Here is a 24,950-nt window from a genome sequence, read left to right on the forward strand (position 1 = left end):
AAAAAAAAAAAAAAAAAAAAAAAAGAAAAGAGAAAAAACCAGGAAAGAGAATCGATAGTTGCTGCGTTGAAAGACCAGTAGCTGGTAAAACGTGTTTGAAATCTTGTTTCGCCGTCAATAGATCCATTCATGGTGTCCCATGGACAAAGGCACGCGTGTTCCCAACGCTGGGAAACATTCGCGGAATACCAATTTACTGGTAACTTGCTAACGCAGCGACTGAAATTCAAAAAAGTGAAAAAAAAAAGAGTTCGACTCAGAAAAATTCTGAAAATAGATCTCGAAATGCGCAGTGAAATTTGACGAAATACGCGCGCGCTTGAATTTTCTATAAAAAGTGAAATACAAATTCAGAAACACGTTGGACGGGGAACCTATAACAAGACGTTCGCATTTCCTTTTTCCAGAATTATCCACGAAAGTGGATTCACACCTGAAGATTTCAAGCAGTACAGGCCCGTAGTTTATAGCAACACGATACAATCTCTAGTCGCTATTCTGAGAGCGATGCCAAATTTGGACATCAATTTTTCGACCAATGAGCGAGAGGTGAGTTGATGAAGCGGCACTTCCGGTTCAGGCGGCTTTTAACATCAACTATGTCATGGCGTGACATAAACCGGGGAATGGGGATATCTCAATTTTTAATCTGCATTACTTTGCAATAACATATAAACTACAAGGTGATAGATATTTATAAGCACTTTCTTCTTTTTAATTTTAATTGAATATTGCATTTAATTGCATATTGTTTCACAAAGTCAGTTGCACTTTTCATGTTGGTTACAATTCTGTGAAAGTTTACAATTTTTTTTAGAAGCCCCTATGAAATGCACGAAGAGTCACAGTCTATCCATCCTGCGAGACGGGCAGTTTCTTTTTTTTTCTTTTTTTTCATTGGGAAAAGCGGCGGGCGGAAGTGGGCGACGGAAGCGATAGAAATTAAAGGGCAAAGGTTACCGGTCTGCGGCTGAGTCAAAAATTATCGATAGGACGCGAGCACTTAAGCGATCGATGCGCATCTCGAGCCAGGGCTCTGAAGCACCCTCTTTGGAATATTTACCGATCGTGCAGCATCCGCGGCTGCGTCGTTTACCTTAGAGCCAATAAACGAGCCCCTGCCTCGAAAACAACGAGCACGATGGGCTGCCTCGAGTGCCGATTGATCCGGGCTCCTCGAACCCAGCGCTTCTCAATCTCATCTCTTCTCTTCTTCTTCTTCTTCTTCTTCTTCTTCTTCTTCTTCTTCTTTTTTCTTCTTCCTTTTCGGTTTAGTTGATATTTTGATTACGGTAGAATTCACCAAACCAGAGGGGATGATCAACGTGTTGGCTTTGTGGGATTGTTCTATCTAGATGTAGAATCAAAAGTAGAAAGTATTTTGACCAATTTGTCAATATGTCGTCGAAATTTCACAATTTGAAGCCCCCTTTCTTCATCGTACTACTGTAAACTTTCTTCCCCGTTCCTTGCACTTTCATCTTTTCTGATACCTGCTTCGTGTTTTATATTTCGTCATAGTGTGTTTGGATATCAATCTTCTTTGGATTGTTCTTTCACAAAAATACTTTCTACATTATGGTGTGAAAAGTAAAAATGATATGAAAAATATATAGGTTTATTTAAAAAAAAAAAAAAAAAGAAAAATGAAGAAGAGGAAAGAGAGTACAATAGGGAAAACACATGTGCGGTTCTAAAATTGTTGAATGGAAGAGCATAATAAAGCCGTGTACACCTCCACTTGCTCTCGTCTTGCTATATCTTAAGTGTTTAAGTAGTGTTCACTTGTTGAAGCATTTGGCAAGGGCGCATTCAAAAAGAGCGTAGAGTGCACATCCACTTCAGCATTTTAACCTAATTTAGATAGTACTTCCGCTTCTTAATTAAGTTCCTACGAGATCGATAAGTTTTTTTTTTTTGGTCTACTTTTTTCTTTCTCTTTTCCAATATGAGTGGAGAAATGTTCCTCACGCGTATATTTCTCTCATACAAATTTTCTCTCTTCAATACATATATATATATATAGTATTTCAATAAAAAAGATGCTAGTATTTATGAAAAAAATATAAATATGTACATAAAATGGATGAGCTATTACATCTTGATTCAAATTCATATTAGCTAATTTTTTAATAAATCAAAATGACCAACACAATCTCTGTAACAAGTAAATATTGATCAGACAAAGCAAAGAAATACAAAATATGGTTTTAATGTTACATGACAAGTACTTGTTTTAGAATTAATAAATTTACATTACATTTGTACATTGTATTTGTATTATCGTCTTCCAGCCGGACGCGAAAATGGTGTTTGACGTGATTCAAAGAATGGAGGACACAGAGCCATTCAGCGAGGAGCTTTTGGCTGCGATGAATAGACTCTGGGCCGACAGCGGGGTCCAGGAATGCTTTGGCAGGAGCAACGAGTACCAACTCAACGACTCGGCGAAATAGTGAGTAAATTTGCTAACGTTTACTTCCTCGGTCATCCCCTTGGGAAGAGTATTCCCAACTCTATACAAATAGATGGTTATACCGTAACAATAATCATCGTTACTGCGAGAAAGCTACATGAAGGTTGCATTTAATTTCTGTTTCTCAGTAATTTAAATTCTTAAACGATCCTTTTGTCTTTCGATTGGCTTACTTCTTAGTAATAAAGATTTGAGAGATGCGAGAGCCAGACGTCTAGCGTCTAGCAACCCGCTCTACATTTGTTTTATCCTCGTTGGCGTACAACTGCTTATTGTTAGTAAAGTTCATTACGTCGTGGATATATCCTACTAATATTTCAATTTCATTGAACTTCTCGAGAAGTGTGAACATATATTGTTCTATATATTTTCACTCGAGTTATCCTTTCATTTGGTGGATTTATTTTTCACGTTGCTGAAAAAAATCAACCTATCAGAAGAAATCTGTAGTTTTTTTTCTAGATAAAATATAGAGTTCACGAGATCTTTGAACAACTTCTCTGGCTGAAAGATAGTCCAAACATCAGGAGTGTTTCATTAAACTTTCAGGAAATCGATTAGCCATCTTTGTCAGTAAGACCTCGATACCATTTTCTATTAAACAAAAAAAAAAAAAAAGAAGAATATTTTTTTCGAGAAGAAACTTCTTTTTCACTCTGCTATTAAAAGTTGTGTAAAATGCCAAAGCGATTGTGCAATGTAAAACGGCTTAATCATGAAAGAGATACCATATCAAACTTATCTCTACTTACAAGGGTTTTCTAAAAGCATGAAATCAAACTTTTTAACTTGAGTTTTTTAATTCGTTTGACTGTTTAGCTAGAAAAGGAAAGATATTTTATTCTACTAATTTCTCAATTTTAAATTGCTATTTTAAATTAGAATCCTTTTTAAAGGATTCCTTTAGGATATACTTATACTTCATTCAATATGGTTAGAAAGCTTCTTTACTCTCGTTTGAAATTATGTAGTGTGCTCATAGTGTTACTACTTGCTAAGCTTAAACAAGCTTATAATCTTCTGGTTAATTTCTTAAAATAATTTCAACCGGTAGTTGAAATTTTGTTCACAGTTTACATCCACTCTCTTTAGATGTTTGTTCGCCATATTAAATCATCAAACAATAAAAGTAACATGAATCATGAAATATTATAACTCTGCGCAAATAAACAATTCATGATAGATCTCTATGAAAGCAGAAATGATAGATCTCTGTGAAAACAAAAATAAGTAGAAAATCTTGTTGACACTTCAAAGACAATAATATGTAAGATGTTCCTTTCCGAATGAAGCTAAAAACCACGACACAACTTCTCTATAAAACAGAATTAAAAAAAGGATAACAACAAATAGTTAAGCAGTTCTAGCTTGGAGGGAAAAAGAAAAGATTAAATTTTCTATCTGCTGAATTTTTAACTCGGGCACTGACACGATTTTACTATAGAGAGAATATTTACAAATAAGCTTAACCTAGAATTTGCCAAAGTCCTTGGTTCCTCCGCTACCTAATTTGGAGTATATCCAAATCTAATAGAAACTCAACCTTTCACGGCTCCATTCATATTCAGCAGCAGGGCCTGCCAACCGCCAAGAAATTAATTACTATTTGGCCGGCGACCAGTAATTCAACATCATTTGTAATTCTGTCGTTACTCATTCATATGTACTATTCATTTAAAGGCAGCAACTTCTAACTAATAAAATTACGTCAGAAGCTAATATTTCAAGTATGAGAAGGTTAGTCTTAAAATTTAAATAAATTAATAAAGTTGGCAAACCTGTTTCCACAATATATCAAGTCAAAAAGCAATTATAACGTTTGGCATTGAAAAATATGATATTCAGTTGAATAATGAAACGTCAGGACATAAAATACGCGTGCACAATGGCAATGATTCCGTGGTGAAGACAATAGATAGAGATTAGGTTACGTCTAATCCATCTAAAAAGCATAATACACGCTCAGAGATAGTAGCCTAGACGACAGTAACATTATATCGCGCAAAATGCGTGTCTTCGTACGTTTATACAATTAAAATGATGTTTCTTTTCTTAGATGGTAAGTCGAAATATTAAAACGACTCAAGTTGAGTTAGTTTACAAAATCGTACGCAAACAATGATAAAAATGATTAATTAATTTTTCGCAATCGGACGAGGTACTATGACGTCATGTGGCAAATTATTTAATGACCAGTGTTAGCAACCTGTTGTGTCCTGATTATAATGTGCGTAGCAACAAGCATCGAACGGAAGGGTCACGATTTGCTGCATTGCTTCTTTGCAGATATTTTCACGTGTTTCTGTGTAGTATAAAGCTGTGTACGTGTATTCTTTTGTCTTTTCTTTTATAAAAATCTGTTATATAAATATATAAAATATTATGTAGAAATAAAAAGAAATGTTTTAAATAGTTTCGAAGCTTCGATCAAATTAAATTTTGTATATTTAATATTGAGGGATATTTAAAATTTTTATATTTCAAAACACCGTCTAATTTAATTATAGTTGAGCTTCTTAATAGAATTTGAATTTGCAATACAGATACACGAATATTTTTATATATAGAGTTTTTTATTTTAACTAAATGTATCGCGAGAAACATTTTTATTTTAATACCCTGAATAATTTAGGCTTAAATATAGTTTAAAATTTAAATTTAGACTTCACAAGATACGAAGTAGATTTAGACCTTACGGCCATATATAGGGTGGGACTAAATTCACGGTACAATTAAGAATGAAATAATTATTTGGAAAAATGATATAGAATAAAAGATATAGAATGGAATTAATATTAGATTAACATAAATTAATATCGGCTCATTTAAATCTATTTAAATTTCTAACATTCTAATGTGCATAACCTTTTTTTCTCCAAGTCTTTAAAAAACTCTTGTGTGTTACTTTCAATGCATAATTTGCATAATTTGCAATAACCAAAAAGAGAAAAAAAAAAAAAAGAAAAAGAAAGAAAAAACTCCAAACGTTATGAAACGCAAGTGGATCTAACCTAAAAGCTTAGTCCAAATTTCAACGATTGTAGAGACAGGGCTCGAAATAGACCTAATTTCACGAGAGCATTAGATAATAAAAGTAAAAAAAAAATATATATAGTGCAAATGGAAGGATTCGAGCATTCTCTTTCGCCTTTTTTCCCCTTTTTCCTTCTCTCTTATTTAGGTTCAGCGGCGTATTGATCGCCGATGACGTCACGCCACGCCCGTATCACGTGGCCTAAAATGGCCGCCGACACCATCCCCACTATTCTTCTTACCCTGTCCGGTACTATGTTCCCTCGTTTTCACCCCCTACCCCCAATTGTTTCTCTTTTCATTCTATTACCGCTGCTTTTCTCTGTACGCTCAGAAAGAGAGAAAGAGAGGAGCAGAAAAATATAGTGATACGCAAGAATGTCGAAGCACAACGGGGCGGAACGTAGAACAATAGGGAGAAAACATCACTCGTTGTTGGAAAATTCGTAATAATTGGACACTTAATAATTAGGAAGGAAGACGGGGGGAAATAGGGCTAGAATGAAGTGAGAAAATTGGGTGCAAGGACACGAAAATTCTGACGGGCCACCCGATGAAAATAGTTTTTTCATGATTTCATGGAAACGTCCCCTTTTCTTGTTCATCCACTCAATTGTTTCTTAGAACTTTTTTAAACATTTTTATCATAGCCTGGAATTTTTTAAATTTGTACAAAAATGTATTATTTAGATTATAAGATTTGTATTACATTATTTAATGTAAGCGTGAGCGCGTTGAATACGCATAGAGCACCCCATATGTTTTAGCCACTGTGCCTTGTGGCTGTAAATTGTAAACGCCAGTAACTGAAGAGAGAATGATGTATGATATTTTCAGAAAGCAACTGGTGATGAAGCCACGTTATAGTTCACGCATACAGGGCGTGTAATATGTATGCACCGTGTCTGTAAATAAGAGATTTCTAAGAAACGTAAGCTGTTTCTTTCTAACTTAAGTTATTGGTTATCAGCGTTTTTTGACTTATTGACGACGAAACATGATCCACGCATGTAAATCTAACCTCAACCGTGTCATCGTATTGCACCGTTTGTTGTGAATTAAGAGTGCAGTGATTTCATATATCGAGTGTTTTATAAATGGCAAGTTGAACTTTAAGAAACATATATCCTTATAAAAAAATTGGAAAGAAAATAATCCTCATATCAATTATTGTTAGAAAAGAATTATTTCATACTATAATCTTATTTTATTCAAATTTTATTATATGAAGTAGAGTAGCATTATATTTATTATTAATGGAAAGGTATTACAGATAAGAATTTCGTCAACAATTGTTACTAAAGATTCAAGTGTTTAAATCCGTGGAGAAATTCGATTTGTACAATCGATTCCGCTTCACTAATTTACCAGACGAACTAAGCAATTATTAAGAAACTGTCGAGACCGAACTCTGCACGATATTTCCATCCGACGAATATTTTATTCATTTCCTCTACGACCGAAACGTGCTGTTTTATCGTTTTCTAATAAAAGTATGTCGCAACGGTGGTACAGAGCGATATCGAGCCTTGCGATTTTAATTGTTATAAACTTACAACGGTACGTACGTGTTTAAAACTGGAATCTGGAAAATTCATTCATAAGCAGTATTGTAATTTATGGCGATGGTGTATCCTGTCGCATCGTTTTTCCTGCAATTACTTTCATACAGATTTAAATTTGATGTGCCGGATGTATTAAAATGTTCTGTTTCTTTCATCAAAATTAAAATTTATTGTAAAATTTGTTGCTTTAAAATATCCAGACGAAATGGTTGGAAATTATTGAACAACTTGGTGATATTTTGTTATTTTATATTAATAGCGCGCCGTTTTTTTTTCTGGACACCCGATATCGATCCGCCTGGCCGATATCTATACGCGCGAGCCCACGAAAAGCAATATGAAACCCACGCGGCGCGATAAGATGAAAGTGGCTGCTCCAGGCTACAGGTGCAGCCAACTTTGGCAATGAATTACTAAATCACAAGTGGGAAAATCGATCGATCTCGATCTCGGTTACGACCTGAATTTAGAAGCGAGAAGAATGCCACTTGTCTTCATGGAGGTCTTGGCAACACTTCATGTCACGTGCACAAAGAGAACTGTATAAATATTGCAATCTTTTTTTTTCAAAAGGAATAGTCCATTGAGAAATTCGATCCAAGACATAGCGATAATAGTATAAAATTGACTAAACTTTTATTTTGCTATTAAAATTCTGATCTGTGACAGGGATAATAATTTCCCCAAGATCGTTCAGTCATTTTCAAGGTATTTTCGAAGACTATAACTAACTCATTTTCGTTTGAAAATTCCAGTTTCCTGGACGATCTAGACCGATTAGGGGCCAGAGATTACCAGCCAACGGAGCAGGATATTTTAAGGACCCGTGTCAAAACAACGGGTATAGTCGAGGTTCACTTTTCGTTCAAGAATCTTAATTTCAAGTAAGTAAGATAATTCAGATTTTCATAGTTGTTCTTCCCTTTTTTTTTTCCTTTCTTTCTTTAAATTTAAACCATTTCAAAGGTCAAAATATTTTTAGAACCGTGTCTTTGTATTTGCGAGCATGAAACATACCTCGTATTTCTTTAACAAAAATACGAAGCAAAAGATAGAATGAAATTTTTATTCAATGTTCGCGTTATATGTGCAGTTGCGCAAAGTTGGATACAATTGCAGGAGTTTTGACAGAACGTGTTTGAAATTATTCGTACACGTTATTGCTATCGCCAACTTTAATGATCTCAATGGTGAAAGAAAGAAATTGAATAAAGTGGGAGGAGAGGGTTAAGGAAAATGAGACAGAGCAATGACTTGCGAACGATTGAGCATGAATCATTGGGACGATAATTTAAGAAACACGAGCACGAGCATTCCTTCCTTCTTTCAATTAATCATCGCTCTTGGAAACTTTGCTACTTTGTACTTCACACTTGTTCGCTATTTGCATATCAACTATTATATATTAATTATAATTCATATAAGTTATAATTATAATTATAATTTACATATAACAGTATACGTAATTTAGGACTATTTATAATTTATTTTAGACATCAAAATGTAAAAAAAAAAACTGTACAAATTATCATGGTATTTTGTTTGTATTGATGAACATATTTAATTGGCGAGATACTCTGATCCCCTTATTTATCACTTTGAAAACTGCTTCTCTGCAGATTGTTCGACGTCGGCGGTCAAAGAAGCGAACGTAAGAAGTGGATCCATTGCTTCGAGGATGTGACCGCGATCATATTCTGCGTAGCAATGTCCGAGTACGATCAGGTGTTGCACGAAGACGAGACCACGGTGAGAATCTGTATTTTTATAAATACAACAAGTTTTGTTGCTCGACAATTCCTTTCCTTGATGATTACTTGCAGAAAATTCAAATGAATTCAATCAGATAAGAAGATTGTTTTATTAGTTTTACTCTTTCTTCGTTAATTTCCATTACACGGTGTGTACATTTAAAATAAAAGTGACGTGATATTGTATCACTATGCATACGCAAAAGGACAGGTGATACATATGTACTTCACACTGGTGAAATTCACAACAATAGAGTAATTCAAGGAACGCTAAACTACTCCTACACCTGCATCTATCATGTGAAGAATTTTGAAACTTTACATGTGGACAAGAACTGTAAACGTTAATTAAGAAAATTAATGTCACTTCTAATTACGATGTTTCTGTAATAGAGCATTGTTTTCTGTGCAAATAAAATTAAAAGTGCACGAGTGTTGTTTGAGGTAACACCTTTCTTGGCTAAGGATCTATCGCCTTAAATTATTTATAATGCTACACGGATATACATGTATGTAACTTATGCGCATGCATATAGAGAATTCTGCGTGGGAAGAAAATATGACAGACCGCAATTGTTGGAAATTAACGAGTTCTCGTGGAACGACCCCATCGATTAACCCCTCATTCTTTAGTCCACTGGAATGATTTGCTATTTACATTGTTCTACATCTTTTCCTTTATTTCTTTGCTTTAATATATATATACACATACACAAACACTTTAATATCTAATATTAACGTTATTATTATATAACATTAATTATATTCAATGTTATCATTTTATATAACAATGTTATGTTATTATAAAAAAGAACTAATAATTAAGAAAGAAGAATACGTTTTATCAGACCTTATCATCATTGTTTGTACGTTGATTGTATGTTACAGAATCGAATGCAAGAAAGTTTAAAACTGTTCGACTCAATTTGCAATAACAAATGGTTCACCGATACCTCGATCATTCTCTTCTTGAACAAAAAGGATCTCTTCGAGGAGAAGATCCGGAAGTCACCACTTACCATTTGCTTCCCCGAGTATGCCGGTAAGGAAATATTTCTCTCCCTTTTTATTTAGATTCGTGTAGTTTCATTGTTAATTTTTCTGACAATAATATAATTTGTGAGAAATAAAAAAAAAAAAAAAACGCATAAAAAAAAAGAAGAAGAAAATCAGCTTGGAAAAAAATTTTGAAAATCATAATAACAGTCATCTGTTGGTAAAGATGAAAAGTCGCATACGGTGTAAAAATAAACGCGGAAAGCTTTCATTGTTATAAAAAGTCTGTTGCCGTCCTTGGGATTCCTTCACACCACACAAGAAAGCCCCACATCCTCCTGTTTGAGGTATACTGATCTAAATGCGTATCGTTCGTCGCGTGTCTTCCGTCTTCTGAATTTTCAATACCAGCGTGAACATTATTTTTAGATAAACTGAAGAACAGAAAAGAGAATATCGCTTATTATCATTACAAATTATTTAATCTTGTTATTTTCTACGTTAATCGTATTATGGAATTAAATATATTATGGTATGATATAGTATAAATAGTATAGTTAAATAGCAGAGTAAAATAGTATATTAATACTATGGTATAGTATGTACTATAGTATAGTATATACATACTGTTAATATACTAGTATACTCACTATAGTATATAATAAGGTATATATACTGTTAATACACTAGTATACTATAGTATAGTATATAGTAAAGTATAATGTATATATATATATTTTTTTTTGTTAGTATACTAGTGTACTATATATATATATTTTTTTTAAATTCTCCAGTTATTAAATTTTGATTAATTTTTTTGCAAGATACCGTATATACAATCTGTTCATTGTTTGCCTCATACCTAGGTAAAGAGGTAAAATTTTAGAAAGTAATCTTTTTTTTTAAATTGCATCGTTGTTTCTTCAAAAAATCACGTTGATACAAACAGATTCAAGTCGAGAAGAAAAGACTCTCGACTCACACTCCCTAATTTGTACCCAACGTAACTAAAAGCTTCACATCGCGAGGCAGTTCTTAATCTCCGTCTGTCGGAGGGATGCAAATCTAAAAAAGAACTTCCTGCCAGATGTTACCAACCTCGTTTCGTAGAGATGAAATTCTCTAATTACTGAAAGGAACCGACTGTTTTAAACCCTTGCGTTCTTTAACGAAAAAAGAATTTACCAGGGACGTTTTGCTCTTGATCAATCGTAACCGTGTTTAATTAATTCTATAGCGAAGGAATCGACGTACCCATGTTGAATAAGAGCAGTGTGAATAAGACAACGTTTTCTTATCCGCAGGGGCGCAGGAGTACGGTGAAGCAGCCGCGTACATCCAGGCGCAATTCGAGGCGAGGAACAAGTCAACCACTAAGGAGATCTACTGCCACATGACTTGCGCTACTGATACAGACAACATTCAATTCGTGTTCGACGCAGTCACAGATGTCATTATCGCCAATAATCTCCGTGGCTGCGGTCTCTATTAGGATAAATATTCCCGTCGCGGAGCCGATCAACCGACACAAACTCACACTCACACGCATAAACACGACAGACATTTATTGCGAGAACGGGGGAGCGCGTGAGAATGAGAGACTGTGAGATTGTCAGCTGCCGAGAGAGAGAGAGAGAGAGAGAGAGAGAGAGAGAGAGAGAGAGAGAGAGAGAGAGAGAGAGAGAGAGAGAGGGGGAGAGAATTGCTGAAAGAACGAAACAGAGGAAGAAAGAGGAAGAGAGAAAGAGAGAGAAAGAGATGAGAGAGTACACCTATGTACCACCGCTACAAACTACCAACCACCTGCAGATACCTTCTTGATTTTTTTTTTTAATCAAATTAACCCAGTATTGTGCCAACCTTTTCAACCATTCTCCTTATCTTATTCGACGGTTTCGCAACAATATTCGCGCGATGCTGTGCATTACTGTGATATTGCCAAAATGACATCAATCAGAGCAGATCGCTCTCTGTGTAATTGTTTCACCATGCGGATTACTTTTTGCATTCCTGATAAAAAAAAGGAATAGGAAATTTCTGAGCCAGTCTTGAGATCTTGAATTGTAAATATGTCTTGGATTATTTTTTAAACTTTTCGTAGCCACTTTTCTGGCAGTCTGTTAGATCGATTGAAATGTGGAATAAGTTGAGGAATATGTTGAAAAGGGGGCACACAATGATCGATCCAGGTTTTTCGCGACAAATCGCACAAAGACGAATCACGAAGCACGTTTCTGGATCGCGAGGTCCATCCATCTGGTTTTTATTGTAAATTAGAGGAAAAACTTTGTTCAGGTAGAAGATCGAGTCAGGTAGAAGATCGACAAAATACTTCTTTTAACGCGTATCAAATAATTTTTAGTTGTTGTCAAATTAGTTTTCACGACTCCTCAGAACGATGAATGTTTCAAGATTCTTTCAAAAATACAGCACTTCTTTTACAATTAAAAAAAAAAAAAAAAAAAAAAAAAAAAAAGAAACAGAAATGAAGATTCTGGGAGATTCTCAATTTTCTACCTGAAAAGGAACATTTTCCTTTTTCACGCGTAGCATAATAACATCATTCAACTACTTTGACTTCAATTTGAACAAGCATATTACGTTCGTCGCCGATCGCACAAGCCGCGCACAAGATACCGACCGAAGAAACGTATATATATTTTTCCTCTCTAACGAAGTATTTTGTATTTCGACGTAACTCGACAGGTCGAAGATGTACAATATTATTATACACACCGTTCAGTTTTCGACCAGTTCTTTTCTCTAGTTCGGAAACTAGGAATCAGGGACGAAGCGCGAAAAAGCAGAGAGGAGTGAGATCGATGAAGCGAACAGCTCGATCAGAACACAGCGAGGAGAGAGGAAACAAAAGAAAAAAAGAAAAAAAGAAGAAGAAGAAGAAGAAAGTTATAAAAAGAAAGAACGTGAACGTCTCGACGTTGCATAGATCTAATTAAAAATTCGCCGTTGATTCGACGATGATTTCGAACTGAACAGGACAGGCGAAAAAGAATGTCTCTGTCACTTCTTCATCGATCGATTTCGTTTCGATTCATCATCACGCACACGATCGCACAACACACGCAAGTACACGCGCACGCACACGTATACACACACAAAGACACGAATGTGTATAAAGCATACGCAGAAGTGTTTTGCATTTGCGAAAATTGTGAAAAGAAAAGAGGAACGAATCCAGGGATCCTTGAATTTCCGAAATTCTCTTTTTTTTTCTTCCGACGATTTCAGTTACCTTCTCTTGCGCGTTATGTTTTTACGTTTCCAGCGGTTAAGTCAAGGGAGCTTTTTAACTCGACGAGCTCTTGATTTTTTCTTTTTTTTTTTTGTGACTGAACACCGCGTCTTTTTTACGCTTCTTTTTCATCGAAGGAATTTTTACTGGCTCTAAAAAAAAAAAAAAAAAAAAAAAAAAAAAAAAAAAAAAAAAAAAAAGAAGAAAAAAGGAAAAAGAAAGAAATGGATCGTGGATCGGTGCAGATCGATACATTCCACGCAGATTTCCGTTTTCTACCTATCCGTTTATCGATATTTAATGTTAACGCACACCAGCAGCCGCCGAAGCATAATTTGATCTATCAGTGTTCGAACGATATTTGATTTTTTCTCTTTCGAAAGGGGTTTTCACTCTCTTAGCGAAGAGCGAATTGCAGTTGCGACTACCAAACGTAGTTGCCAACGTGATTTTCGAAGAAATTTCACCAAAGATATTTTACTTAAAGATACCTGACATATTGCGAGGTGTAACATTTTAAGTTAGGTTTCCCCGTTTTTTCGTTAAAGCTTGCGATCTCGTGACATTTGTTACTTTTCGTTGGAAATTGAAGATTTTCTCTTTTTCAATTTACTGAAAAAGTAATTGCAATTGCAATTCATCGCTGCTTAATTGTAATGTAAATTGAAATATCGAGAGGCGTGTTTGACCAAAAAGAACCAAAGAATCGCGTAGAACAATAATTACAAGTGTAAAGAGGGAAAAAGAAAAAGGAAGGGAAGAAGAAAAAGAGAAAAAAAGAATATTCTCGAAATCAGTCTGAATTATGTATATACGATTATGGTAGAATTCTCTTTTTGAAGAAGGGTGAGAAAAGAATTTCATTTGTTTCATTTTTCTTTTTTTTTCTTTGTCTTCTTTTGAACTGTCAAAAGAAAGAATCGTTCTTCGTTTTCGACTTTTTCCTGATCTTTCTTTTTTTTCTCTTTTGTTTTTATATGCCGATCTTCGCGAATTATTTTTATATATCGTTAATTGGGTGTAGGAGGTGAAAACAAGATTTAAGAAGAAGAATAAGAAGAAGAAGAAGAACAAAAAGGGGAAAAAAAATAGTATTACTGTCACCGCCGTTGCCATATTACTGTAAAAGTTAATATATAAAGTTTAGGGGTTATCGATTATAATTAATTAAGTATTCCTATATGTAGTAGCCATAATTATGTATAAATAAGTACGATATATAGAACTTCTAGTCAAATAGAGAACGTACTAGTTCGTACAAAGATGATGTGTAACTATCGGGGAAGCGATATCGCTTTGATTTGTTTCTTTTTCGCAGCGAGGATTTTTACGATCTTTAAACTGTCATTAAATTTCTTTTTTTCAGTTCGTTTCGATGTTTGTAATCGATAATAAATGGACAGGAAGACGAAACTTTTATATTTATATACTGTACGCTGTAGGCTAGAATATTCGAGGCGCCAAATTTAAACTTTGGATTGACGATTCGATCGATTTAAAAGAAAAAAAAAAAAGGAAGAAGAAAAGAAACAGAAGCGAAAATTTTACGAGTTGAAAGAACCAAAGGAAGGAGAAACAACCGGTGAAGAGAGAGCCAAGAAATAACGGATAGATTGTAAATCGGAACAATTGTAGCAGAAATTGCAATCGATAACGCCATCTAGGACAAATGCAATGAATTAAACTGTGTGCAAGCAGTGAGAGCATCTTGAGAGTGTTCATTCTCATGGATTGTACAATCGAGGCTGCTAACGTGTCTCTCGCGGGTTGCTTCTGAATTTAAGAAGAAAAGAACAGAATACGAGACGAGCCACGATCGTGAATCTTCTTTATTTTCTAAATAATTTTCTATCGAGATTTTTCTACCTTTCCTTCTCGCTTGAATTATTCGTTCCTTCATTTATCTCGTTTAATTTCGTTTCGAGGTTCCTCTCATTTTTTCCCCTCATAGTGAAATTCAGGGATTTTTAAGAATGCCATGAACATCTATCGGTTGCACGCACGACGCGATAATGTATCTCTCGCCTCCGGGACGCTTTTTTATGCCACGATGTTTGAAAATTATTTTACAGAGCCAACCAGATACCGTTTTGTAACAAACACACATTCTCATCCGGCTAATTATTGGACTATGGCAGATCGCGATTTCTCGATCTGTAGTTAATCAATCTTGTTAAATCTGCAATCGGGTTAACGGACTACGGATCGAGAAATCGTCACTCCTTAACTATAATATCGAGAGGCAGCAGTTCACGGTTTGTAAGTTCCGATGAAAACTAGAAACTAAAAAAAAAAAAGAGAAAAAAAGAATAAAAAGCTACAAAAAAAAAAAATACGAGAAAAAGTTTTAGCAAAGAAGAGGTGACAACGCACGAACTAACAAATCGCGAGATGAGTAATAACGAATTAAGAAGAAAATAAAACGATTGCGAGATGAAGAGAACATTCTTGATAGAGGAGCTAGTCAACTTAATAACAAACGAAAATAATATTTTTCACGAAGACAAAAAAATAAAGAGAATCTCTTATTACGGTGAATATAGTACGAAACGAATGATGTGTGCACGAAAGAGAGAAAGAGAGAAAGAGAGAATGAAAAATGGGTCACAAGATGAATAAAAGAAAGGGGGGAGGGGAGATATAAAAATTCTAGCAACAGAACGAAACGGAAATGAAATAAAAGTACCGCGAAATGTGCAAAAAAATTCGTGTTTCGAATAGAGATGGGAAGGGATAGAAACGCAATCGACGACAAATTAATTTGCAACTCGGTATTTGAATATGGCGCCACGAACATGGTTCCTGGGTGGGGGGTAGGTGGCCGCGCGTGGTGGGGATAAGCAAGTGAGCAGAGCAACTAACACTAGTGTTATTGTCGTAATTGTAACGATTAATGGTAACGATCATAATCTTATCGATAAACGCTAAATGATAATAAAAGATGACGTGGGATGGGATGAAGAAATAAAACGTGAAAAGAAATACATATTGCGAAAGGAAAGAAAGGATACATTGTGGGTGAATATATATCGTTTATTACTTGATCGTGAAACGATAACGTTGATGATGATACTGATGGGAATTAATTAATGCACCCAGCCGAAGAAAGGAGGGAAAAGGAAAAAAAAGTCATTTCGTAAAATCGTTCGTAGCAACTCGACGAATCGACGCCGTTTCTTTCTTACTTTTATCTTTTCATTCTTTTATCGTGAAAGTGAGAACGAATGAGAGAGAAAGAGAGAGAGAGAGTGAGAGAACGAATGAGAGAGTGAAAGAGATATTGAAATTGGAGGAGGGAGTGGAGTATAAGTGTAACAAATCCAAGGGGTAAGGGGTAATTTTTTTCGGGGTAACGAGGAGGGGGAAGCTGCGAGAGGAGGATGCTCTCTCATTATACATATATAAATATATATAATTATTATGTAATAATTGTCCATACATCTTGAAATGTCGAAATAAACGAACAAAGAAAGATGAACGATTTTTATTGTCACATCATGCTGTGTTTTACATATGTATATGCAAGAAATGAATAAACAGTGAGTCAAAGATAGCGATTTACTTTTGTGGTTGCTGTGGGTGTTGCATCGTGTTTCATTTCTCTTTCTCTACGTATCTTGAGAACAATCATCTCCATTAGATTTCCATTCTTTATTCTCCATTCAGGGCTCTTTTTAATTGTTCCAATATGTATTATATGATAATTGAAGAGAAAATAACATATTAACATTTACATTTATTTTACATCTATTCTTTTATACTTTTAATTATATTATATATTTTTATTATATAATTACATCACATAATTTCCATTCTTCACTCCATTCAGGGTTCTTTCTAGTTGTTCCAATATGTATAACATAATTGAAGAGGAAATAACATATTAACAATTATATTTATTTTACATCTATTCTTTTATTATCATTCATTTGTAATATGTTGCCCCCTGTTTTGATAATTCGGCATTATTATTATTCGGTCCACGAATATATATTCATACACACGCCAAAGTAATTTCACTCTAATCTTAAGACATTAGGACGTTTCCTGAATTGATTTCTAGGTAATATTTTACAACAATTTTCAACATTTCGCCAAGACAATAAAATTGCCATTTTCGTTTCATTTTTGCTGCGAGACGTTATTCCTGTGGTGTTTGAGAAACTTGCAGCGTTTGAAACAAAGTTACGTCAGCATTTAAAAATTATTAATTAGTTATTAATTTAACGAATAATACGTAGGTTATGACACTAGTCAAGTAAGATAGGCGTAAATATTATAAAAATTTCAACATCCTTGTAACATATACAATTATTAAATGGTTTTAATAAAGACACATTTAAAGGTAATCAATCGTTTAATTTTTTAATGACCCGTCCCACAATCCCAAAATGACCAACAAGAATTTCCGACATCTGTATTACATTGCCACTTGCACAGATGTCAAATATTTGAAATTTTCCCTCTGTTTGTAAATTTCGTATGTTTATTTACATTTTTCTTTGTTTATTTACATTTTTCTTTGTTTATTTATATTTTTTCTTTGTTTATTTACATTTTCGCTTGTTTATTTACATTCGGAATGTAAACAAAGAAAATTCGCAAAAATTTTCGAAAATTTCGAAAAATTTTTCGTCTGTTTACAAATATAGTTTGTTTATTTACATTTTGGTTTATTTATTTACATTTTCATTTGTTTATTTACATTCGAAATGTAAACAAAGAAAATTTCGCCAAAATTTTTGAAAATTTCGAAAAATTTTTCCTTTGTTTACAAATATCGTTTGTTTATTTACATTTCGGTTTGCTTATTTACATTTTGGTTTGTTTATTTACATTCGAATGTAAACAAACGAAATTTCTCAGAATTTTTCAGATTTTCCTTATTCTAAGATCTCTTGCTCTAATTTTTGAGATTGTCAGGGAAAAAGGATCGGAGGGAGATAGAAATCGAAGGTAAATGATAAAACAGCTGGATTCGTCTTAAAAGAATAAATTTATTCAATTAATGCAAATTACAATTGAATTGAATTACAATACAATTTACAATTAAACGTTTTATCGTACAATTATTCCGTAGGAGTGTTAATTCGTTTATGGACACTGAAATGCTAGCGCCACGTAGCGGTAAAACAGTGGAACTAAACGCTATCTCTGTCTTTGTCGCGCACTAACTCTTTCCTTGTCTGCCACGAGGATATATCTGTCCTTGTCGCACACTAGTTCTCTCCTTGTCTATCACGCGGATATCTCTGTCCTTGTCGCACACTAGCTCCCTCCTTGTCTATCACGCGAATATATCTGTCCTTGTCGCACACTAGTTCTCTCCTTGTCTGCGATAAAAGTGCTGCCATCTATCGGATTTTTCCAATTTGCCCTTTTAGTTCCGATAAAAAATCGAGTGGCTCAGATGGCAGCACCGTCGATAGACAAGGAGCGCAACACTGTACGACAAGGACAGAGATATCCGCGTGATAGACAAGGAAAGAACTAGTGTGCGACAAGGACAGTTATATCCGCGTGGCAGACAAGGAAAGAGTTAGTGTGCGACAAAGACAGAGATAGCGTTTAGTTCTACCGTTTCACCGCTACGCGGCGCTAGTATTTCAATGTCCACAAATGAATTGAATTTTCAATTACAAAGAAAACTAATTAAACGAATTAATTTGTGAACTTTTGCGATTGTACCTTCCTGTTTGGACCCCAACTTTATTTTATTTAACTCTTTATTTTAGTATAACTTTGAAATACATGTATAAATTTCATACGTATGTGACTCATAATAAAATGCCCCCTATGTTAGTTCTGATGTCTTTGAACTCTACATGGAGAATTTTTTATTTGCTTATACACCTGAAGAGTATTCTGATAAAATTTAGCTGTTAAAACCTGAGATACCCTGAGATACCTGAGATACCCTATATGAAACTCATCATTGTCGACGTTTACTAATAACTCTATTATCAGCTACTGGTTATACTGAATCCATTCAGGTTTCTGAAAAATGGCATGTTGTCAAAGTTACACCCCAGATTATTTTGCAATAACTGACATTTTGTCAACAGAAGAGCGAATATCTTGTAAAGTCGAAGTAGAACTACCTGGTTTAGGTAATCTTTCACTTACTTTTTCATTGTATTCGCATGTGATCTACGTATCATGTACTCTTGCGTATCACATTGCATACAATGCTTAATAGAAACAGTGTGTATAATGTTATTGATGACATAAACGTACTCTGGTTTAAGGTTTCTTGGATTCTTCCTCTCAGTCTGAAGACTTGAAAGTAGGAACAAAAGTAGAATTTCCATTGTGGCTGGCAGAACCATTGAAGAGCCTCCAAAATTCAGTAGTCAGCGTTGATGTACCAAAGATATACAAGGAAGGATATAGGTATTGTTTGTTCGCTATAGGTTCACTATAGGTTTATTTATATTTTTCAAAGGTGTAGTCTGTGCATACTGATCTGCATTATTCGTGTTTTATTAGAGAAATCTTGGAAGCAGATGCTGAAGTTATAGTTTTAAGTAAATGGAATCCATTTTATTATGAGCTAGGAATGCACGTAAGGAAACTCAGTGACAGAGATTATGAAATAATTTCAGAGAGCTTGTTACAGGTAATTATATCACAGTGAAAATAAATACTATGCTCTTTCTTATTTCTCAATAAGGTACAATGCTTCACAAGAACACTTTTTATGTGGACATTCCTTATGAATATATCAGGCATTCTTAGTATTCTGAAGTTTCATTGATAAAGAATTAAACGTTATTTCAGACATTCAAGTCTCGTTTCCAATTAGTTATGGATTGGTCTCAGAATGCAACGTCTGACCCTACATTATCAATTCAACTTCCTCGACTCGAAAGAGATCTTTTCCTTATCGGTCAACAAGCCAAGATTCGTCTTGTAGAATGGTTAAAAATGGGCACAAACGAATTGGTCGTCTCTGAAATTACGACGAATTTGAAAAAACGAAAACGGGATCAATATGAATTTGATTAGTATTTTTATTTTGCAAAGGCAAAGGTCCAAGGCTTATAGCCAAATTATTACACAAATATCAACCATGTAGATCGAAATGGATTTACAAATTTTGAGAAAAATGTACAAAACATTTTATAATGTAACTTTTTTAAGTCATATTCAAAGCGAACAAAGATATTATTATTTTATTGTAAAAAACTGAGAAATATATTAATGTATCTAATATTGTAATAAAGATTTCTTTATCTGTTTATTTAAGATTTTCTTATAAAATTATTTTGAGTACAGTAAAATTTAAATTGATGAAATATTTTATCAAATTATATATAGCAATAAGTTGAATATCGTTAACAACTGAAATTTAGATCACCCGGTATATTTTTGGCTTCTGAGTTCATTTAAAGAGTAAAAATGACAGTGTATTAAACAAATGCTTGAGTAGAAAAGTTGTGAAAAAATATGTATAAACTGTTATAAGTTTTCTTTTTATTTAATTCGTCTCCTTGTTTGCTAATCGAAGTACTATCATTTTTACTGATTTACAATTTGTGTATTAGCATATACACATGCTACATACTCTACAAACTCTAGCTTCATTTTTATACATTATATTTTACATTATGTACTATCAATAATGTTACAACTTATAATATTGCTTTAATTAATTAATTAATTATATTATTCCTTCCTATCCATGGTCATAAATATGAAATTTAATAGAAGTCGCGAGGAACATTTGAAATTAGTAATTTGTGTTCTGAATTATTTTCTTCTTTTTAAATAAAATATTTTTGTTTTAAATTGTTTTTCCCATACCACTGTCATATTTAATTTCATTATCACAATTACTTTAATCTTATAATATAATTTGTAGTTAATTTTAATTTTCAGTTTATAATAAACTATTATTGAAGACTGGCCTTCTTCTGACTTTTTAAATTTTCCTATCACTATATTTGTATTTTATTTATTAAATACAATAGTTTAAGTTACAACTTCGTGTGAAATAAATTTTCAAATTTTATAAAAATTTTTTACAAAATAATTTTGACAGATTTTATTCCAAATGTACATAGAATATATGAACAAAAATACGCGTACTCCTCTAAAAAGAATTGCATTGCAATGGCGCGTGCTCTTTTCTTCATTAAAAGAGGTGCTAACTTGATAATTAGTTTTGATTTTTTATATATGGAATGTCATTTTTTGTGCACAGGTTTTACTAGAAAGAATTTTTAAATATTCATTATTATCTTTTTTACAAAGTTTCTAGAAAAATATTTCTCTAAAATATCGTCGGCGTGATAATATTTAATAGCATAAAAAATTTAATAGCACGCACATATTTCATTCATTATTCAAATAAATATCTTAATATTAAATTTAAAGATTCTGTGCACTCAATGTGGAGAAATGATTCTACTTTAATTTAAAAGTTATTTAACATTAGAACCTAACAAAATTATGAATAAAAGTTTGAAATCTTAATACGAAGAGAATGGTTTAGAAACAAAAACATGTTAGATTTTAATACTAAATAACATCATGTGCTTTAAAAAATGTCTATATTAGTCCTTCATGAACAAAACTTAACTAAAGTGTCTCTTATATGTTAAACGAATGAGCATGATATTAAGGTGCATGTATTTAATAAGTCTAAAATTTCTTATCCGATTGGCAAAAGTAAAGAATATTACCATTGTAATAAAATTCTAAATATAATTCGAATAAATTTATTTACAAAAATCATATACTTTATATTGGCACATTTTCTAAAAAGTATTAGATTTTGAAATGACGATTATTTTGTACCCTGATCTTTGTATAGATGACATTAAAGTTTCAATAAAAATTAACGTGTACATAACTTACTCTTACAAAATACTATGTACAATATTTAGAATCATGTTGCACTCGCTTACACGAATATCTGTCGACGCGATACAAATAGATGTTCGATATTGCATATTGTTCAAAATCGTTCTGAAGAAATGTAATGTAATGTTTAATTTATAAAAGCATTTATAAAAATAGTCATTATCATCATAATTAACGTGTATATATAATACAATGCATATTCTGTATATAACAGGAATAACAAGATATTTTATTGCGGTAACAAAAATATTCTCTGTAGGAATATATTATAAATAATATAATTAATAAACCCTTTGTATAAATAACAATACGCTTATCTCCTATGAATATAACAATTAAAATTCATGACTGCATTCAGTGGTCGGTCTATAATTATGTGACTGTATAAAACAGGATCCAATTAAACAAAAGATCTATTTCTGGAGTTAAAAATCAAAAATAGACAAAAATGCAGAGTTAAAATTATACAAATCCGAATAATTATATACATACAATTTTACATATCTTTTTTTTATTTTTACTCCCCCCACCCCCTAAGTCGAAGATCATTTGTTTAATTTCGATGATATTTAGAAAATATGATTATTAAATATTATGCAATAAGAAAATTAATGTCATTACGTATTTAGATTAAGTTTCTAGTAACAAAAGTATCTTACTACTAAATATCAACCGATTTTGATTGAGGCTTACGATTAACATGATTAAAGTGATTAATTGAGCAATTGATTGAGCACGACTTTTACTCAATAATCAGAAATTTGATTAACAATTCTGATGTTCCTTAGCCTAGTTTTGAAAAATATCGTTAAATTACAAACAAAATTGCACAATGAATATGAACGCATTGATGGTCGATAAAAATATTTTCAAACATTAAGTTGCACCATTTTAAAACACAGCAAATTTATTTATAAACGTAGCGTATGAATAGAAAAACATGTTTCGTTTATTTGTGGGGATTATCACTAGCATCTAAAATTGTTCAAAAAGATCACCAGAGATCGTTAGAAAAATCTGAGTTTCACGTCGCAAAATTGATAAAAATTTAAGAAATTCATTCGTATTCTTGGGATCTCCTAAAGAATTTCGAGATAATTTCCCAAAAATCTTTCGAGATCTTTAAAAACGTTTGAAGACAGTCTTACATTTCATGCACCATCTTCTTTTGATTCGTTCAAACCGCAAGTATTCGGGAAAAGAAAAAGCAAAGTCGAAGAGAATCATTTCAAAAATTAACGAATTCTAATATATAATGTTAATTTTAGTTAAAAAGACAATGTATTACAAATAATTTGACATTTGTTAGTGTTTCAATTATCCTTCTTTCTTTTGCAATATTTGGCTTTCATTTGAACATTTGAAAATCAATCGTCCAGAGGAAGATCCTGATTTTCATGACACTTGAAAATCATAAAAATCTCTCAACGATCCTTTCGTGGTATTTTTACGTTCTTGTACAGATATTTTAGAGTTTATGCGCCGGTGATTATCCATTCTGCTAATAAATGCACCAGAATTTTCCAACTTCAATGTTTTTAAACATTGTTAAAAAGTTGATTCACTTTCAAGACTGGGCTCCTGCTTGAACATTCTGAATCCAGTAACACTAGTCACGTCTTCCTGACTCTGAATGGAAGTAAGATCTCTCAGAATCATAACGGGACTTCCACCAGCCAGCATATGATCCTGAGGGCTTAACGGAGCCAAGTTGGTTGGTGTCAAAGGGCTGCTGGGGCTCTCGTTGCTGCTCACGTAACTACCAGGGGCGTTTGAAATTGGAATCGGGGTGGTAATGCCGTTTATCTCCGCTGTTGCGCCACCCAGAAGCATCTCCTGCAGCAAATTGTCAATGTGTGCGACTCCAAACAGTCTGACAAACTGGATTTGTTCGATCATCTGCCAGGAGATGGACTGTAGAGCTGGTAAGGTCAGGAGAATCTCGCCAAATCGACCACGGCTGTCGTATTGTCGGTCACTTATGTAATCCTCCAAGTTGATCTGAATTTGGTAACGCAGCTGCTTGATTCGCTGCGGTTCGCTTAAGCCTTTCGCATCTATCGACAAAAGAAAAGAAATTCCTTTGAGTTAAGAATGATATTGATTAATAGGGGGGTCCACGATATTAATTGAAATAAGTTCAAAACGACCGATTTTTCTAAATATTTAAATATCAAAATTTATTTCAAGACTGTACAAAAACAATCCCTTGCACAGGATGATGAAAACTTTTTTTCATCAGTCAGAGAATAAAAATATTGCATTCAATATTGCTTTAAAAGGAAATACATCAATATCCCTGAGGCTGGGCAAACCTTCTTACATGAACAAACATAGGGTAGCCAAAGCGATGAAAGTATTGGAATAAATTAGAAGCGGATCAGAGGTAAAGATGAAAAAGCAGAACAGGCCTTGCATTCGCTTGCAATTTGTTTCGGCATGGCGACGATGACCGCGCCGATCATCAATTAAATCTCATTGAGACAATCGTTCTCTCGCGTGCCGGCAAATCTTCGCCGAATGACACGCAAATTCTACGTTGTTCTTCGACCTGACATAATCAATGGGATATTACCAAAGATTATCTCGGACCCGAAAAATAACCGTGGTCGAAAGACGTTCGATCGACTGTTCGGTCTTGCTGTTCGTCTCTTTCACTAGAATTACCAATTTTTTAGTTTAATAACGAAAATAATAAAAATTTAATTTAGTTTAATAGTTTATCAAATTTCAATTGCAATTGCATCAAGGCTGTGTATCAAAAAACTAAATTCAATGGTAAAGAACGGAAAATATCCTGCAAATGCTTGACATTGTTCAAAGAAAGTACATCACTTGTCAAAGAAAGTACATTTCCAAGAATCAAACGTATTTCCCTTTTTTTTTCTTTTTTGAAGAAGAAGAAGAAGAAAAAGAAGAAGAACGTAAGTGAAATAAATTCATATTCCTGAAATTTATATGCGTAAGAGCATTCTCTCAAACATCATTGGAGTTTAACAAGTTACCAG

The 24,950-nt window shown here is 33.5% G+C and overlaps 3 protein-coding genes across 8 annotated transcripts in view; 2 read left to right on the forward strand and 1 right to left on the reverse strand.

Moving 5' to 3' along the window:
- The window catches only part of LOC122530601 (guanine nucleotide-binding protein G(o) subunit alpha), a 46,020-nt gene that overhangs the window by 17,743 nt on the left and 3,327 nt on the right, over positions 1–24,950 (forward strand). The window contains exons 4-9 of one of the 3 annotated variants that reach the window (XR_006307054.1): positions 408–549; positions 2,295–2,455; positions 7,830–7,958; positions 8,694–8,823; positions 9,714–9,867; positions 11,126–12,116. Coding sequence is in view for 2 of the 3 variants with exons in the window: in XM_043657694.1 (XP_043513629.1) it covers positions 408–549; positions 2,295–2,455; positions 7,830–7,958; positions 8,694–8,823; positions 9,714–9,867; positions 11,126–11,313 (904 nt within the window). In the remaining variant the exon portion in view is untranslated. Of the gene's footprint in view, positions 1–407; positions 550–2,294; positions 2,456–7,575; positions 7,616–7,829; positions 7,959–8,693; positions 8,824–9,713; positions 9,868–11,125; positions 12,619–24,950 lie in introns of those variants that run through there. The other 2 variants (XM_043657694.1, XM_043657695.1) reach the window with 2 other exon arrangements.
- Positions 6,113–20,640, forward strand: LOC122530602 (DNA replication complex GINS protein PSF3). The gene is made up of 6 exons (XM_043657697.1): positions 6,113–6,124; positions 6,615–6,619; positions 19,065–19,184; positions 19,323–19,467; positions 19,564–19,693; positions 19,855–20,640. The coding sequence occupies exons 3-6, from the start codon at positions 19,079–19,081 to the stop codon at positions 20,080–20,082; spliced, it is 609 nt and encodes a 202-aa protein (XP_043513632.1). The 5' UTR covers positions 6,113–6,124; positions 6,615–6,619; positions 19,065–19,078; the 3' UTR covers positions 20,083–20,640.
- Positions 21,107–24,950, reverse strand: part of LOC122530598 (hepatocyte nuclear factor 4-gamma) — a 40,333-nt gene continuing 36,489 nt past the window's right edge. For all 4 annotated transcript variants that reach the window (XM_043657690.1, XM_043657691.1, XM_043657692.1 and 1 more), the window contains one exon: positions 21,107–23,999. In XM_043657690.1, coding sequence (XP_043513625.1) covers positions 23,491–23,999 — 509 coding nt within the window. In that variant the 3' untranslated portion in view covers positions 21,107–23,490. The remainder of the gene's footprint in view (positions 24,000–24,950) is intronic.

Source organism: Frieseomelitta varia, unplaced genomic scaffold (genome assembly GCF_011392965.1).
Source record: "Frieseomelitta varia isolate USP_RPSP 00005682 unplaced genomic scaffold, Fvar_1.2 scaffold_347, whole genome shotgun sequence".
NCBI classification, from domain to species: Eukaryota; Metazoa; Arthropoda; class Insecta; order Hymenoptera; family Apidae; genus Frieseomelitta; species Frieseomelitta varia.